General features: G+C 52.0%; 2 protein-coding genes across 12 annotated transcripts in view; both read right to left on the reverse strand.

Annotated features, from left to right (window-relative positions):
- Positions 1-831: 831 nt before the first annotated feature.
- Positions 832-3,872, reverse strand: RPS17 (ribosomal protein S17). The gene is made up of 5 exons (XM_024561720.3): positions 3,766-3,872; positions 3,319-3,470; positions 2,661-2,766; positions 2,043-2,108; positions 832-953 (listed from the first exon to the last, which is right to left on the reverse strand). Exons 1-5 carry the CDS (start codon positions 3,766-3,768, stop codon positions 873-875), a joined length of 408 nt encoding a protein of 135 aa, XP_024417488.1. The 5' UTR covers positions 3,769-3,872; the 3' UTR covers positions 832-872.
- Positions 3,873-5,927: 2,055 nt separating this feature from the next.
- The window catches only part of CPEB1 (cytoplasmic polyadenylation element binding protein 1), a 46,193-nt gene continuing 34,610 nt past the window's right edge, over positions 5,928-17,510 (reverse strand). For 9 of the 11 annotated variants that reach the window (XM_024561721.3, XM_053912589.1, XM_045196465.3 and 6 more), the window contains 8 exons: positions 16,366-16,618; positions 14,376-14,489; positions 14,077-14,181; positions 13,083-13,219; positions 10,635-10,833; positions 9,343-9,437; positions 8,759-8,839; positions 5,928-7,401 (listed from right to left, as the gene is read on the reverse strand). In XM_024561721.3, coding sequence (XP_024417489.1) covers positions 7,291-7,401; positions 8,759-8,839; positions 9,343-9,437; positions 10,635-10,833; positions 13,083-13,219; positions 14,077-14,181; positions 14,376-14,489; positions 16,366-16,618 — 1,095 coding nt within the window. In that variant the 3' untranslated portion in view covers positions 5,928-7,290. The remainder of the gene's footprint in view (positions 7,402-8,758; positions 8,840-9,342; positions 9,438-10,634; positions 10,834-13,082; positions 13,220-14,076; positions 14,182-14,375; positions 14,490-16,365; positions 16,619-17,510) is intronic. The other 2 variants (XM_024561723.3, XM_071219465.1) reach the window with 1 other exon arrangement.

The following is a 17,510-nucleotide window of genomic DNA, read 5'->3' on the forward strand; positions in this document are numbered from 1 at the left end:
CACCAAAAACCTAACGGGGAGAAGGCAGGTTTCTTTATACACAACTGTTAACACAGCTTCCTTTCGGTAATGTTCCTACAGAAAGAGCTCCATTAAAACTAATTGTGAACATCAAACCCATATTGAAAGGCATTCTCCCAAGTCAGCCAATACTTCTCAAAAATGTGTCGAGACATAGGAACGAGGCTAAAGGGACGTGAAATCAAGATCTTAAATAGACTACATAAAACTGAATGTTAAATTTCCTGATTGATTCTTTGGTTATGTAAGACACCGAAATAAACACTTGGGCCAAAGGGCACATTTCTGTGCATCTACACACATTTCCCCATTGAGAACCAGAAAACGAAAAATGTGTGTATATAGAGAATATACTGTAAAGCAATTGGGGCGAAATGTAAACAATTGGTAGACAGAGATAGAACATCTGGAAGTTCCTTTGTACTCTCCAACTTTGAAATTACAAAGTATTTTTAAAATGTGGCATCTGACAGAACTCCTCCATCGGTGGACAGCCAGACCAGCATGGGTTCTGCCACTTCCTTGCAGAGATCAACACATAAGCATGGTGCACACACACCCAGATCAGCACCAGCAGTAAAAAGCAGACAGGTATGCAAAACACAAGTGAACAGCTCCTTCTCCCACTACTCAACAAGAGGTACCAGCCCAACCCAGCCCTCTCCCCATACTCGTGGTCAGACCCACAGCCTCAGCAGGTCCTAAGCTCAGAGCCATCCACCCAGGATCCAGCTGGTGAGCTCCCCCTTCCCTGAGAAAGAACCCCCTCCCCTTGTTCCATCGCACCCAACCCCACAGACAACACAGACAAAGTTGTCGATGGTTTATTGATAATATTACAGTAGAAAGATTCAAACAGCTCCACGTGGTGTTTTGAAATTCATCCCGACTGTAGGCTGAGTGACCTGAAGGTTGGACAGACTGCCAAAGTCCTGGAACAACAGAATGGGTTCAGTGTGGCCGCACCAGTGAGATCTGTGGTCAGAGCTCCAGGACCACCCCCAGGCCGTGCTTGTCAGTGTCCACCAGCTTGGGGTCAAGTTGCTGGAACTGGAAGAAACCCAACAAAGGGCCTTCTCCTCCCCACCTCAGAATAAAGAACTCACAGGGGATCTACTCGAGATCTCAAGGACCCTGCATTTCAACAATAAGCTGTTAGGCAACTAGCTGTCCTGTGTAGTGCAGGATGCTTAGCAGCATCCCTGGCCTCTATTTATCAGTGTACACTAGGATCCCCAAGCTGTGACAACCAAAAAATGTCCCAGAGTGGGGGTATCTCTCCCTCTGAGAATCACTGCTCTAGGGTGTACACCGTGGGGGAGGCTGCCTCACAAAGGGCAGGCCCCGGCTCAGGCAATCAGCGTGTGAGGGACCCATGTGTGAGGTCGGAGGACAGGTCGGCCCAACCTTTAAGCAAGCTCATTCTGAGTGGGACAAAGAACCCAAGGGCCCACCAAATACCAGAAACAATCTCCCATTTTATCCTCAAAAGCCAATTTTTACAGTTGAAACTAAAAGGTTGCCTTCATAGGAGGCTTTAACTGTACCGGAAATGCTTTTCTGAAGCTGGATGGTGGGTACATGGAGTTCATTCTGTTTAATATCGTTTTGAATGTCTCAAGCATTTCATGATTATAAAAAATGAAAAGTGAAGTTGCTCTAAATCATCAACTGCCTAACTGGACTCTAAAGCCCGTGCTATGTGCACCAAACTTATGAAAGTATTCAGAGAAGCCACAGAAGAGACACATATCACCCTGCTCTCTGAAGAGCAAAACCAAGTAGTGCCTGGTAATAAGCATCTGGAGATGACACCACAGCTCACTTGAGTGGTTAGCACACAAAGAAGGAATGAAGTCCCCGAGGGAAAGCCCACGGAAATGAAAAAGAGGACCAGGGCTGCAACCACAGGGGCACATGTGAGGAGCCAGCAACAGAACTGAGGATGAGAGAAAATAATGCATGGAAAACACTAAGAAGAATACTGGGAAGTCCTACTTAGGGTTTCAGCAAACACTCACCAAGAGCTTCAGCATCTCCTTAGTATCAGGATCAACTTCAATGATCTCCTGATCCAGGGCTGACACCTAGAAGGAACCAGGAATGCCCCAAATATCAATCCATGAGTTATCTCTCACCTTCCCTGCTCCTTTCCCAAAATTCTCAAACAAAAAGAGAGGGGCGCTCGCAAAGGAGACGGCATGGATCCCATAAGGGAAGCAGTCGGCTTAAGGATCACAGGCCCCAAAGATCAGTTCTTCTCGTTTTACCTTTGTATGCCCTCGTTATCATTTTACCGGTATTCAGAAAACCTAAGGCTATGTTATAATTCAGGAACGCTTGTGGTGAGGCAAAATAATCAAACCAGAAGACATGACAAGGCAAACATCATTAAGGGGTGGCTAGTCATGTGAAAACCTAAATGGACTTAAATGGCCCCAACATGGTGGAACAGAGAGTAACAGCAGGCAGGCAGGCTGTGGGCACCTACAGCTGGATAAGGCAATAGGGATAAAGGACCTCCTTCTCCAACTCAGCTGAAGTGCCTTTGGAAACCAGGCACCTGGCAGGGTTCTGAGAGCCTGCTTTATCTTTCCCCGGAGGAGCCAGAGGCCCAGGCCAAGGCCTGGACAATTTACCTCGGGAACGTAATTATCTCTCCTCTCTCTCTCCTCCTCCTGCAGCTTGATGGAGATGCCTCTCACGGGGCCTCTCTGAATCCGCTTCATCAGATGTGTGACATAGCTGCAGGGTTCAAGAAAAACACTGAGAATAGGCGCGGGGGCACAAGACGTCCGGACAGAGAAGCAGCAGTTTTAGTTTTTTTCCACAATGAGCAGGGAGAGGATTCGCCATCCTAGGAGCCGCGACTCTGGATCACACACCGCTCTGCTGCCTAAACACGCCTGTCTATCACACCCTCTATTCCAATTCTGTCAAAGCCATCAGACCCTCCCCAGTCTTCATTTTCTCTCCTCCCAGTCCCAATTTATCGCACTTAATAGTAAGTCTGCTGGGAGAATATTGGGGGGATACATGGTAATGGAAGAATCCAATAAGAATAGTGTATATACACATACGCAAAGTCTTCCGGAGGTCTGACCGTGGCCAAGCTGTCACGGGCAGATGTGACAGTCCCAACAAGAAACCCTGCAAAAGCACTTCCCAGGGGCATTGGGGAGACTCGTGCTAGCGAAACCCCCAGGGCACAGTCCCCGCCCCGGCTCCGGCCCCACTTCGGGAACCGCAGACCCAGCGCCCACCAAAGCCCCGCAGGCCGGAGCGCACCCCACTCACCCTGCTATCTTGTTTCGGAGCTTCTTGCTGGGGATAATGGCGATCTCCTCGCACACGCGCTTGTTGGTGTGGAAGTCATTGCCCAGGCGCGTGTAGTACTTCTCGATGATGACCCGGGCCGCCTTCTTCACGGTCTTGGTACGAACGCGGCCCTGCGGGTGGAGAAGACAGGGTCATTGCCAGCCAAGACATCCCTCCTGGGGAGAGCGCGGCGTCACGTCCCGATCACATCAGGGTCTACGGGCTGGGGCCGAGCCCGGGAGAGGAGAGGCAAGGGGAAGAGCTGGTCGGGCGGTGCTGGAGCGCGGGGATCAACGCGGAAGCCAGCGGCCCGTAGAGTCTCTGGCCTGACAGGGCCCGGTGCCCCTCCTCGCGGTCTGGAGGCAGCGGAAAGAGGCAGATGGAAGTCGATTGCGAGAGACAACAGCTTCAGGCCAAGGAACCTACCATCTTGACGGGTCCCTGGTGAAAGAGAAAACAGGAGGTACAAGAGAGGCCTATAAAGCGCAGGCTAGAAAGCCGCTTCCGCCTTGGCCGGGACACGCGGAGCCTACGCGGGCGCGCGACAGCGACGCCCGGTGGGACGGGGCGGAAGTGCAGGCAGCCAGCCACCACCGTGGAGCGGGGCTCCGCTTACAGGCCCCGCCCCCCCAGTGTAGCCCCGGGCCTTCTCTAGCCCCTAGGTTGTGACCAGAGAGCCTGTTGGATGCGCCCAGCTCAGGAGGGGTTCATCACTTCCCCATATGCCAGGGCGAGGGAGGGGGACTGAGTCCTTGGGAAGGCCATTTGGTGGCATGAAAAGGTGAGGAAGTAGATGTCCCCAGCCCAGGATACCCCACCCAGTCCGTGGTCAGAGATTTGTCCTGTTAGCCAGGTGGAGACCTGGGTACAGCTGGGAGAAGCTTATCTCATTTCTTCCCAGCCTTTTCTCAAAGGTCACCTTACAAAAGGGGTTTTCCATCCCACTTATAAAGCATCACTATCCCTTTTAAGGCTGCTCTAATCTTTCTTTACCATGTTCTGCGGTGTATAATGTGCTCCCGTGTATAATGCACAACCCACGCTTTTGGGCCCAAACTTTCAGGAAAAAAAATCATTTTTATTTCTTTAACTCAGTTTTTTAAAATTTATATTTAGTGTTTTTATTATAAAGGAATTTTAGCAACTTTGAACATGGTACAAGAAATTTTAGGTAACAAATAATTACAAAATACAAGAGCAGAAACAAGGTACTTCACGTACTACCCATGTATAATTGTGCACCCTTTACCCTAAAAAATTTGGGCAAAAATGTGCACATTATACATGGCCAAATACGGCACTTGTCACAGTGACTTCGTTTTCTCATCTGGCTGAGCTCCATGGCAGCAAGGGCCACTTGGTTAAGCTACTCACCTGCACAATGCCCAGCACAAGGCACGCTCTCAAATTAAACCAAGGGCCCAGTTTACCTGCAATGCTCCCAACCATTGGGGCACCTTCTCCCTTCAGGCTGTTCTGTCATGCACCCATCCTAAAATCAGGCCCTCTGATGCCACCAGCGCGGGTCACCTTTGACAGCCTCATTAGCCTATGGGGCACCCTGCCCCCTCCCTCCAACTCTCCTAGTTCCAGGCCCTCCCATGATGCAAGGGAAGGCTGGCCTGGCCAGGTTGGGTAAGTTAAGGGGCACAGGGCTGTGCCTCGTCCCTTGATGCCCCTACTCATCACCTCAGTCAGTCCCATCACTCTGAACTGATTGGAAATGGAAGGCTGAAGGACAGGAAGCCCCTCTACAGCGTAGGGGAGCAAGAAGAGACCCAAAGGGAGGGCAGATGCTCCTCTGAGAGCATTTCAGGAATTTAACTTACCAGCAACTGTCAAACCAAGCTGCTACCAGCCAGGCCTCAAATGAAGGGTGAGGTCTCTCCTTGGCTGAGGGACTCCCGATCCCCCACCCTCCCCCAACCCTGAGTGAGTTGTTGCACCTGTCACAGAAGGACCCTTAGGTATGTAGGGTCCAGGGCACCTCAGACTAAAACGCAATCTTCAGAAGATCAGTCTGGCAGATGAGCCTGGGCACAACCTACCTGACAAAATCAGCAGCCCTCTCACAAATCCTGGGAGCCTGAGAGGACGAGGGGACGAGGGGACAGGGCTCTCCGGAGAGTAGTGAGAAGTACCACGAATGCCTCCCTCCCTCTCAGAAGAGAACTGGGTCAACCCGGTGAGTCTAAGAGGGTGGGGAGCCTCCCAACATGGAGAAAGAGAGGCCCAAGGTTTGCAGGAAAAACTGAGACAAGCAGTTCGTGCTGATGTCTGAGCGGCTGGGCCCAGTTCCTCCAAGCTGGGTCTGGGGCTAAGAAAGGAAGAGCCCCTAAGAAGCCTAAATGAGGGCCTTTTACACTTGGACTAGTGGTACCCACCTGCCAGTGAGGCATCATGGGGGTCATGACCATGGATGTGACCAAGAAGTACCTACAGCAACAAGTTTCCCACATGGTCCCGCCACCCACCTGGGCGGGAATCTCATCGCAGGAAATCCAAAGAAATGTGAGTTTTTACTCTGGAGTCTTATAACCCCACCGCTCCCAGGTCCCCACCCCTCAGACACAGAGACAAGAAGAGACTTCTGCTGCAACGTGTTTATTATGTGCCAAAAAAAAAACTACACCACAGCTTACTCCACACATCTGCAGGAGAGTGCAGTCTTGCCTGCATATACTACAATGAGGTAGAGACTTCACACACAGCTTCACAAAACCCACAGAGTAGCTGGGATATGCAACAATGCAACGTCAGCTCAGCGGGGAGGGGGGTATGACACTGGTTCTTTGGCACACAGCTTCCCAAAGAGGGGCAAGGTAGATTTAAAAAACAAAAAAGAAGAAGAAGAAAAAAAAGAAAAAGTCAAGTTTTCAAATTCCAGTAGCATTTCCGTCCACTGCAACTGTTGCTCCATACATTTCTCAAATCAAAGAAACAAGGGAAGCGTACTCGTCCCCTCTGAGAGAAAGGGCTCCTGTGAGCCTTCATCTGCCCCCACCAAAAAGCAGCCCTTTTTTAGCTCAGTTACAAAAGAAAGAAGTCCTGTGACTTTGTGATTAAAAACTTCTATCAACCCCCCCCCCCCAAGTAAGTGCAACTTAAGGTGCAATAAACCATTTAAACTTATATATAGCAGCTGCTCTAACACCGTTTACCTGGTCCAGTATGCAACTCAAAAACATTTTTTTTTTCTTCGTTGCAAATTTTTTTTCCTTCATTCGCAACTGTGAGAAACAATGACCAGCAGTCCCCCAGACACAAATTTGCTATAATGTTAAAAGCTGCCAGGAAAGGAAAAAAAAAAAAATCTCTTGTTCCAAATGACTTAAAAACCATTTTAAGGAGTGTAAAAAGGAACCGGTAAAAACCCTCGAGCATAAAATATGAAATATGATTTTGGTTTAAATGAAGAGCAAAGTCTCCTTGTTGTTTACAGTAAAAAACACCAGCTGAACACTCAGTTTATGCCGTTCAGGTGGGGGTTAAATAAATGGAAAGGCACTGTATGGCAACTGCAAGAATGAAACCAGCGAGACCTGCGCATCACCACCATCAGTATTGCAAGGAATGTAAAAAAAGCGCTTTTAATAAATAAACCTAGATGTAGGCATCGTGTCAGTATCTTCTGGACACGTAGTTCTTTTTTGCTTTTCATCGGCAAAATGAGGAACTAAAAATCTGGGAAAACTACAGAGTCGCTTGGAGGGCGAGCTAGAGGGTCCTTGCCCTGCCCCAGCCCCTGAAAACAAACCTGACAAAACTCATTGTGCATTAATTAGTGCAGAAACAAAGACAGACTCAGCAAGTGCAAAGGTGACTACAGTCTTCCCTTGTCCTCGGGAAGCCAGCTCCCTGGTCACCGGTGGCCAGGTGGTGCAGGCTGCTGCCTGACCTGCCAGCCGCGGGCACTCGGGCACCATAGGCCACCGGGCAAGGCTGGCTCCTCTAGCTGGAATCTCGGTTCTTCTGGTTCCTCATCAGGGGACTGTGGTGGCGCAGGCCCTCGGTGCTGTGCCGCCAGTGCCAGCAGCTCCGGCAAAAGTACTTGAAGCACACCTGGTGTGGGGAGGAAAAGGGAGACAGGGCTCTCCTGTATCAGCATGGCCAGCCCGGCTCATGAGGGAGTGGGGATTCCTGGTGGCCTCCGTGGGGCTAGAAGAGAGGGTCTCCCAGAACCCTCTCACCCCAGCACGGGCCTGACTGACCCACAAACCTGCTGTCTCTGTTCCTGCAGGGGCTGACTTCATCAAACACGCGGGGCTCCCACTGTGTGCAGAGCCCGTGCCACTTCCCTTGTCCCCTCTAGCCCCTGCCCTTCCCTCGCCTACAGCAGCTGCATTGTGGGCTGCTCCTGTGCAAGGACATTAGAGCCTAATGCAGACGACATGCCTTCCACTTCACCTTAAGTGAGGACAGATGACACTGTGCACCTCGGTCTCCCTCCCACTTCGTGCTCAGAGCTGTGTAACCTCTGGCAAGCTACTGACCTCTGTCTGAGCAATCACCTGAAAATGGGGCACCATCTGTGAAAGATCTGACACTCAAAGCCTGTCATGGGGGCTGATCAGAGATGCTCATCCCCAGGCCCAACCCAGCAACGCAAACGCACTGCACACCCTCCCTTTGCAGCCTCAGTTACCCACTGTCTGCCCAGAGTCTCCAAACTGAGCGACAGCTCCACTGAGAAAACCAGGCATGGATGGCCTGCTAGGCCCCACGCAGCCCCGTCACACACCAGCAACACTGGCACAACCAGGAAATTTGTCAGAAAAACGGAGTCTCGGGCCCCACTCCAAACCCACGGAAACACAAGCTGCATTTAAACAAGATCCTCAGGTGATGTGTACATACATTACAGCATGGGAAGCACTTCTGCTGACCCCCCCCTCAGATCTGTGCGCCACCACCCAGGAATATCCGACTGAAGCTGCCCATGCTGCTTTCTGCCTGTTTCCAACAACTGGGAGTCCAAACAGGTTTAGTGACCAAAACAGGCCAGAGGGTCAGAACAGGCCAGAAGTAAAGAAGTGGTCCCCAGGTGGGGGAAATCAGCCTGGCAGGTCTCAGAATTCGAACAACACTGCTTTGCTCACACGTACTGCTGACCACACCCACCCAGGTCCCTGTCATCCTCTAAAGCCACCGATGGGTCAGCAAGTCCACCGCACTGCCTGCCAACACCCTGCATGAGGAAAGTCCCAAGTATCAGGACAGCTCAGCGAGCGTTCCCGAGAGTTGGGGGTCAGGCTATTGGAGTGTGCCCCTGGCCTGACCACCAGCACTTCTTCCTCTGAGCCAAGCTGACCACAAGGGACCAGGGAAGGCCAACACTCTATGTGACAAACATGGTGTGACCATTTTCATTTAAGGTGGGGAGGAGCTCCTGGACACCTCAAATGTCCAGGGGACTCACCTGATCTCGACAGAAGAAAGGGCCAGGCTGAGAACTGCAGATATGACACAGAGAATCTTCCAGGTAGGGGTCAATCTGAACCTGCACAAAGCAAAAGAGGAGAAGTAAGTGGCTCTTCTCACCAGGAGGCCAGTGGGCTTACGAGGGAAGGTGCAGTGCTGGGCCCTCTGTGTGACGCAGGGTGCTTCCTGAGTTAAAGAGGCCTGGAGAGAATTACAGGCAGAGAGGACAGAGGGCCTAGCTGGCGGCCTCTGCACCATGGGCGATCACACGCATTCATTCCTGCCTGGACTTCCCACACGCTTCCACCCACCCAGCAACAGGTGAGTGTTCAGAGGACACAGACCAGGAGAAGGACGTCAGGCTATCTAGCAATACCTGTCCAATACCACAGCCAGGGAAGGCGGAAAAGGCTCACCAGTGCCAGCCCCGCTCTCCAGAGACACCAAGACCAGGCTCACCCCCCTCCCCAACCTGACCCTGGGGGGTCCCCTGGGTCTTAGCTCCCTGCCTTGGGCACACCTCCATCTCAGGACTGCCCAGGGTAGTAATGGGCCCAGGAGAAGCAGAGACCCGCCCCTCACCTTCTTGGTGAACTTGGTAGTTTTGATCTCCACAAAAGCAGCACTCACAGCTTTCAAGTAACTACGTTGGTTATTGAAAGTCACACGACCAGACCCTGGTGTAGGAACAATAAAACAAGTGTATTCTCCCAAAATGTCCCTGGTCAGCACTTAGGAAACCCTGTTTCCACACCAGTGAAGTCTCTTAGAAATATAATGGCAGCAACTTATGTAATTTTAAATTCTCTAGGAGCCACATTTAAGTAAACAAGAAAAGTGGTGGAATTAATTTTAGTAATTTGTTTTATTTAACCCCAAATATCCCAAATCTTACCATTTCAACATGTGGCACTGGCTACATTTCAAGTGCTCAGTAGCCACATGCGGCTGGTGGCTACCGTATTAGATGATGCGGTTACAGACCATGACGGCATGAACCCAGCAGGATGGGGGAAGGATTTGCTGACCGAAATGGGGAGGAAAGAGTCTCCTCTGGAGTAGGCAGATGCACAGGTAAGATGAAAAGGCTCAGAGTGGAAACCAAGATGCAGAGAGAACCTCTCTCTGAAGGTGGCCCAGCAGCCATACCCTCCTCTGAGGGCCTCGGAGATCTGGCAGGGAGCCTGGAGAGCCTCGGGCATCAGGGGCTGCCTCCACCCCTGTTCCCGGCCTGCAGTGCAGCGCCTGTGAGCACATGGCTCCTTCCTAACCAGAGTGGGTGGGCAAACCAAGGGTTTGGGGAGGTGGGCGCGCTGCATCGCGATCAGAAAGTTCAGGCTCCACTCTACCTCCAGAGCCTGCCCCTGAGATCATTCTGCAATGTCCAGGGAGCTGACCCAGGGGCTGGCCCTCAGATCCCTGCCCCACGCTGGAGTGGCAGCGGGACAGCTGCACCGCTGCCTGAGTCACCCAGGGCTCTCCTTCAGCCTGACCCTACACAAAGGGCACTTCTGAAGAACTCTTAATAGAAAAAACCAGGCAAATTCAGAAAAGTCCCAGCCATATATAACGAAATACGACATGTTGTCTGTCCCAGACAGTTTGGCTCTGAGCTTCCCACCCAAGTTCCTGTCTCGTTTTCAACTGCTAGGTCTCCTACCTCTGTGTGTCTTCCCCTTCAGGGAAAGTGGGGGAGGGTGGGTGCAGAGGGGTCGATACCGGTGGCTTACCTAGAAAGAGACGCTGAGCTGCTGGTGCACATCCGCCTGCAGACCTGGGTCAGCTTCCCTCTCCATCCCCGTGGGGAAGTACCACAATCCTGGGCTACCTCCCAGGGGCCACCAAGCCTCCCCACACAGAAGTGGGACACTCACCAATGGGATACTTGTGCTTATCTGTGTCAATCCCGGCGTAAACCACTCCACCAAATAGGTCGTTCAGGATGGCTGCCAGGGCCTCGGCGTTGAGCATCCCATGCAGAGCACCCACAAACACCGTCCTGCTGGGGTCGAGTCTCTGAGACGGGCTCCGGACAAAGTTGCTGTCAGCCAAGACCCAGGGGATCACTTGTACCTGTAAACCACCCAAAGGTGTGTCACCCTGGTGGGCACCCAGACAGAAGCTCCTGCAGGTGTGGAGCGGGGCTGCGGAGGCCCGGGCAGTAAGTGAGGAGGTCCTGTCGCCCCAGCACACGGGCCACCCTCACCACCACCTAGGTGGAGTGACGTTTACTGAGTTCGTGTGTCTGAGTGCGGACAGTAAGTGGTCGAACAGCAGCCCCTCCCCCTGGAGAACAGGCAGGATAGTACCAGACCATCTACCCAGGAACCCAGCACCATGTCAGACTTTCAACTGTGTGGTGCCAGCAAAGCACCCGGGACTCCAATAAACAGGGCACGGTGCAGAGTCCCTGGGATACAAAGGACTGCCAGGGAAATTTAAGGGCACGAGCTGGAAGGCAGAGGATAGACGCTGAAGGGATCTGCCTGAGATGGTCACTGTCCCCAGGCACCAGGGGGCATGGGAATGACTGGAGGGAGGCAGGTGGTCACTGAGGCTCCTGGAGCCGTGCAACCCCAGGAGGACGCGGACCAACCCTCTGCCTCTGAATCCCGAGCCTAGAACACAGTCTGGCAGAGCAGACAGACAACGCCACAGTGAAGTGCACCGACAGATAATCAGTAAGTGTTTTGGAAGATTGATGTGTAAAGATCTAAAAAAAAAGAAATGTCTCAAAGCAGGAAACGAAGTATTGTAGAAACCTGCAGGAAGGCAGAAACAATCGTTCAGAGGACACGAGAGGAAGATGGCGGAGGCCAGGGTGCTGGACACGGAGCAGCCAGGACCGAAGGCTCACCTGGGCCTTGGGGGCGGGGGGTGGGGCAGCCAGGAGGAATCAGGACTGACTGTTCTAGGCCCAGAAGACCCTGGGGTGAGACAGGCCGGCTGAAGCTATCATAAAAGCCAATTTCACCAGGAGATGAAAAGGCCCATTTTGCTCTTTCCACTCCCACAGGAAGTACCACCCCCGTGGTCCACACCCCAAGGACCACCAGGCTTTGCAGGCTTTTTCTCACAGTAAACAGGAGAGGGTGAACCTGGCCTGTTACTGCGACAAAGTGTGAACCCCAGGAAACGCCTATGTAACAAAGAATCAGCTCTGTCACGTGGATTAATTCAGGTGCAACCCTCTCAATATAATAGACATTTTACCAGTGTCTCTTACTCTACAGATTTTAATAGACTTTACTTTTTAGAGTGGTTTCAGGCTCACAGCAAAATGAAGCTCAAATGCAGTGAGTTTCCTCCCACCCCTTCTCTGTACCCGCAGCTTCCCCACCAGCTTCCCCACCATTGGCCTCCCGCACCACAGGTGGCTTTGTTGCAATCAGCGAGCCTCCACGGACACGTCACTATCCACCCAAGTTTAGTGTTGCACGTTTTACAGGTTTTGACACATGTATTATTCACTGTTGTAGTGTCACATGGAGTAGGTGCCACATCTATTCATCCGTCCCTTCCCCATGACCCCTGGAACAGCTCATCCTTTCACTAAAACGTGCATGTCAATTCCCTGTTCTACAGACAAGGAAAGGAGCTTTCAGCAACGTTAAGTATCTAGTCCGATGTCACGAAAGTGACGTGCTCTGGAACCAGAACTGTAAAGAAACGCTGGTTCCTAACTAAACTGAACCATCTCCATTAAGGGGTGTGGGTCCTCATGACCTGAAAGAGCCTGGAGCTCGGAACCCAGTGCCTTCCTTTAAAAACCTGTTTCTCCAGCACCGTCCCCGGGAGCCCCATGGGTAGTGTTGTGGAAAAGAAGGTCCTCAAGCTCCACCCAAACAGATACAGTACGTCTGAGAAGGAGCCCAAGAACATGCTGTGGGGTTCTAGGTGGGGAAGGGAGGCTGGAGACCCAAGGTGTGAAGGGCAGGCACACAGGCCACCACCAGGAGAGGCGTGAGGAGCAAGATCACACACGGAGAGAACCACAGAGCTAGCAAAGACTGGGAGGGAGGCAGCGACCACAGGTGGATGTGGGCTACAGAGTTTACCCACCACAGACGGGAAGTTGTCTGTGACACAGTGACTTCCTTGTGCAGGAGCGTGTACACACCATTAAGGCCCAAAGATTGCTTGTCTTTTTTTTTTTTTTAATGTGATCGAGAATATTTTGCTGTATTTGCTGTGAGGAAGGAGCAGCCTTCTTGCCTCAGAAGCAACACTCACCTGCAGCCTGCGAGCCCACCCACCCCGAGAAAGCCAGTGGCCTCACAGGTCAGCTGCCCCAGCCCAGAGAGGACATGGTGCTAACTCACCTCCTTGCAGCGCATCCTTCGGCTGGACATCTTGAAATAGTATTCACTCAGGCCATCTGGGCTCAGCGGGTCATGAGAGCAAGCCTGCAGCAAAGCCCGGACAGACTTCTCCTGCTCGAAGACCAGATACACATACCCTATTCCCAATGAAAGGAGAAACGGCATTAAAACCCCTCAAGTGGCTACTCCTCAGGCTTAGTTCTGCAGATGGGAGGGTCTGCCAAGAGAAATGACCTCGTGTGTAAGACACGGTCCTGTCTACTCCTGAGGAGTCTTGTTGTAAGGAGCCCCTGCTTTGCCCCAATGCCCAGGCCAGGGAAGGGAGACGCGTCCATCTCCCAGCTGAGCGGGGAAGGGATTGGCAGGACACGGACCCGTCAGAGCATACGGCTTTCCACACGGGGCACCATTTGGGTCAGGCAAGCCAAGCTTCCCCGGCCAAAGGGAGGGCAGGTCTGTGGGCCACCTGGGGGGTGGGAGGCTCTGCTCTAAAAGCCTAGTTAGACCACTGGTCCAGTTCCTCGGCACATTTCTAGTGAAGATGGTGCCGGGTGAAAATAGCACCTGCTCCTTTCTACAGGGAAGGGATCTCATTTCAGACCACTGAGGAATCAGATGCTTGGTCCTCATTCCTGCCAACTCCAAAGGGATCTCAGAATTAGGTCAGGTGACAACGCAACTGGGCAGGAAAGGCGGGCGAAGAAAAGCTTTTCAAATGCCTCGTTTCAAAAGGAAAAAAGCCACTGGGTCTGGGTTTGGGGCGGGGGAGTACACAAGGAAGTTTCACACAGGGGTGTTGAAGCAGCTCCAACTGCAGGTAAGTTTGGACAGACAGACTGTTAGATCAGAAGAAACAGAGGGACGTGCTGGTGGAGGGACAGGGCGGGGACTGAAATCTGAGTGCCTAAACCACGGTCCCAGCATGCAGCGGTGACACCTCAGTGCAATTAGGTGCTAGGGGGCAAGAAAAAAGCTCCTACCATGTCTGTATTACCTTTAGGCATATTACCTTTGGGAGGACACCGGGGGTGCTTGCCATCCTTACCAGGCCATTCCACACTCAAAGAGCCAAAAACACGGAAGGTGTTAATCAATCCAGCTGCAAAGAGATGGACAAGAATGGCGGGAGCTGCGGCACACCCTCCCCAGGACGGCCCAGTGGCCCAGATCCTAGGAGGCACACCAACACCCTGTGCTGGGGCAGAGGCGCAGCCCCAGCCTTAAGCCCACGCTCCACGCTCCTGAAAGACACGCTCCCACAATGGCTGAAGCAGGAGGGCTGAGGCAGCTCACCTTCCGTAATATCCCAAGGAACACCTCCTAGGAACACCTTGCAAGAGTAGATGGGGTTCTTGTAGTTCCGGGGAGGAAGCTGACCACTCCAGGTACAGGTAGCTTCATTCACGGCTGTGGTGAGAGAGAACAGAAGCAGAGGTCAGAAAATCAATAAAGTCACTGCCCTTGTCTGGGTGAAGTTGTCTGAGAAGAACTGGACAGGCCACGGGCATAGCTCGCTGCTGGGAGAACACCCACGACCATTCTGAAAAGCAGGGAAACTTACACCGTACCAGCCTGATAACCCTCATTCACTAATTCTTCCTCCACGAACGCTGAGAGATGTGTAGGGTACAAATGGTCCCCAAGAAAGCTGTCTTCAAGCATGTAACTGGTTCTCTAATCACAAGCAGTTATATCTATATCATTGCTTAGAATACCAATTGACTTAAATTAAACTGACTTGAACATAAACAGAACGATTTTGTATACAATATCCCAAAAGCCGACTGGTCCAAAAGGGCATTATCTCTCAATGTCCAAATAAGAAACATCCGACTCTACTTTCCCTGTCTCTGCTTTGAACTTGTCAGTCACAGAAGTAAGCATACTGCCAATAAAACCCACCAGGAGCAACCCCACAAGAGTGTCACAAATGTCCCCAAGTCAGGGCCGTGCCCCCCGTCCCAGGGCCATCCATGTGGTGTCAAGCCAGCACTGGCCCTTCCATAAGATAACGGGCTCCCCTGAACCCCTCAGCATCCTTTCACCACCAAAGACAAGTTGGCCGAGACCCGCTGTGAGGTTCTTCTGACTCTGACTCAAACATCCTGTTAAGAAACCCTTGCTGCTGTAGGGAGTGGAACTGCTCTTCTCTTTGGCCCTGACCATTTCTAGAGGCCTCTCTGTTCTTGGTGACCAATTCAGCCTCCTGTCAGTCCTTCATCCTGTCCCCGCTTGGTCTGTGCTGTTCCAGACCAGACACTGACCTCATGGGGAAGGCCAGGCCTTGCCCGCTGTGCTCCTGCCTTCAGCACCGGGGCAGGGGCCATGGAAACAACCATCCTTGTTGCTCAGGGCAACGACAGGGAAGCCACTCCCTGAATGGCCTGGGCCCAGGGTGCTGCTAGAGCGGGAGACCAGGCACCATCAGCAATATTTTGCAAACAGAAACAGAAGTCGAGGTAATGGCCTTGTCCAAAGGCGTGGTCATGTCACCACACAGGGAAACAATGGCACTGGAGAAAGTGCCAAGGCCATTAAGCAAACACGGCCACCACACTCTTGTGGGACGGTGAGATCAGGCCCAGCTCTGGAAGCACGTGGGACGGAGACACTCAGCGCTGACCTGGTCACCAACTCCAGCACCCGGAACCGCAGTCAGGGGCCCCCCCCAGAAGTCTTAGTAAACGACTACTCTATAGCTCATTGACTTCCAAGCACTGGTGTAAGATGAAAAGCAAATCTGGAGATCCTGTAAATGACAGAACCTAGGGGTCTGGGAGACCAGGACACCGGGGGACATCCCTTACCTTAGGGGTCACCCACCCCAGTGCACCCTAGGTCTACCAGACAGAAAGGCTCAGGGAGGAAAGCTCCAGCAGGTGTGTGGCTGACACGTCTCTGAGCCAGAAGGGGGAAGGCAGACAGGACTGAGCATCACGTTCAAGGTTTCTCAGGGTTTCTCTTGAAGACGCCCATCCATCCGTGAGAGAACAAAAAGGGACAGCCATGCACGGAGGAACCCAAGTGAGATGCATCCAACCCTCATGGGCTCAGCCCTGCGCCCCAGGGTATCCGCCTCTTCCCTCTCTGCTCGCCTCACAGAACCCCTGACTTTGTCCCCATTAGCACACTTGCCACAGAACAGAGCAGCTTCACAGATCCAGAGACCTCACCATGAAACCCAGTCCTCTTCACAGACAGCTCACCCGTCTGTGACCCAAGGCTGCTTTACCCTGCTCCCAGAAGGAGGCCTCGAACCCAAGCCGGTCCACTGCCCACTCACCTGCAGCCTGCCGGTGCAGCCTGGCCTCTCTCTCAATGCTGAAGGGGTCTTTGGGAGCTTCCAGGAGGTCCCAGGATGGCCACACAGAAGCTCCTGGCCATCTCTTGGATGTACTGGTTGGGGAAGGAGTGACTGCGGCGAGAGCGGCTTGCTCTTGGTCCATCCGGGACCCAACCCCCATCTTTAAAGACTCTCTGGGGCCACCCCCTGTCAGAGACAGGAAGGGCAAGGGGGGGGAGATGCGGAGGCTTGACTAGGGGAGGAAAAAGGAAGACATGGGTTTTAAAGGACAGTTTCGTCGTAACAGTGATGATCACACTATGGAAACTACAAAAAATACCCTTAAACGTTTGATACATTTTCTTTCAGACTTTCTTCCTAAGCATTTTTAAGATTAGTTGTCCTACTATAATTTAAACAGAGACTTTTCTCCCCAAGTCAACACTTTTTTTTTTTCACTTTGCCTGACAGTCTTCATAGACATTGTTAATTAATTTATGATCGTCTATTTTGGGAACAAGCTACATTTTCCCCAAACTACTCCTCTATTGCTAAACATTTAGATACTTGCTGAGTTTTCAGGATTATAAACACTTTAAAATGTAGCTTCTTCATATGTTGTGTTTCCTTTGGTCAGATTCCTAGGTCTAGAATGTCCAAATGCCTTCTATGTGTGTGTTGGGGGCAGAGCGGGGGAGGGACAGGAGGGGTTCTATCAGAACTGTGTCAGAGCGTTTCACTACAAGCTCGCACCCAGGCTTTAAATTGCACTGATTTAAGCGGGTGAAATGATAACACATTATCCAAAACAAACAAACAAACAAAACCCTAAAATAATTCAAATACTGCCTCTAGTTCCTCTTCTGTGAGCCGCCTGTCCAAATCCCTTTACCCATTCACCCTTGGGATGAGGTTGTCTGAGAAAGTGCTTTAAACAAAATCCCGAAATAGTAAAGCTTCATGAGGCACATGTCCAGGACTGAGCCCACTGCACATGACATAAGCAGGAGCAGCTCATCTCACTCCGCTCACGGGGAGAAAACTGTGGCCCTGAGAAGCAAAGTGCCTGCTCCTGGGGACCCCTGTAGAAGCAGCCTGAGCCAGGGCGATGGGGGAACTCCGGTGCCCACTCACACCTTGGGTCA

Source organism: Desmodus rotundus, chromosome 10, assembly GCF_022682495.2.
Source record: "Desmodus rotundus isolate HL8 chromosome 10, HLdesRot8A.1, whole genome shotgun sequence".
NCBI lineage: Eukaryota > Metazoa > Chordata > Mammalia > Chiroptera > Phyllostomidae > Desmodus > Desmodus rotundus.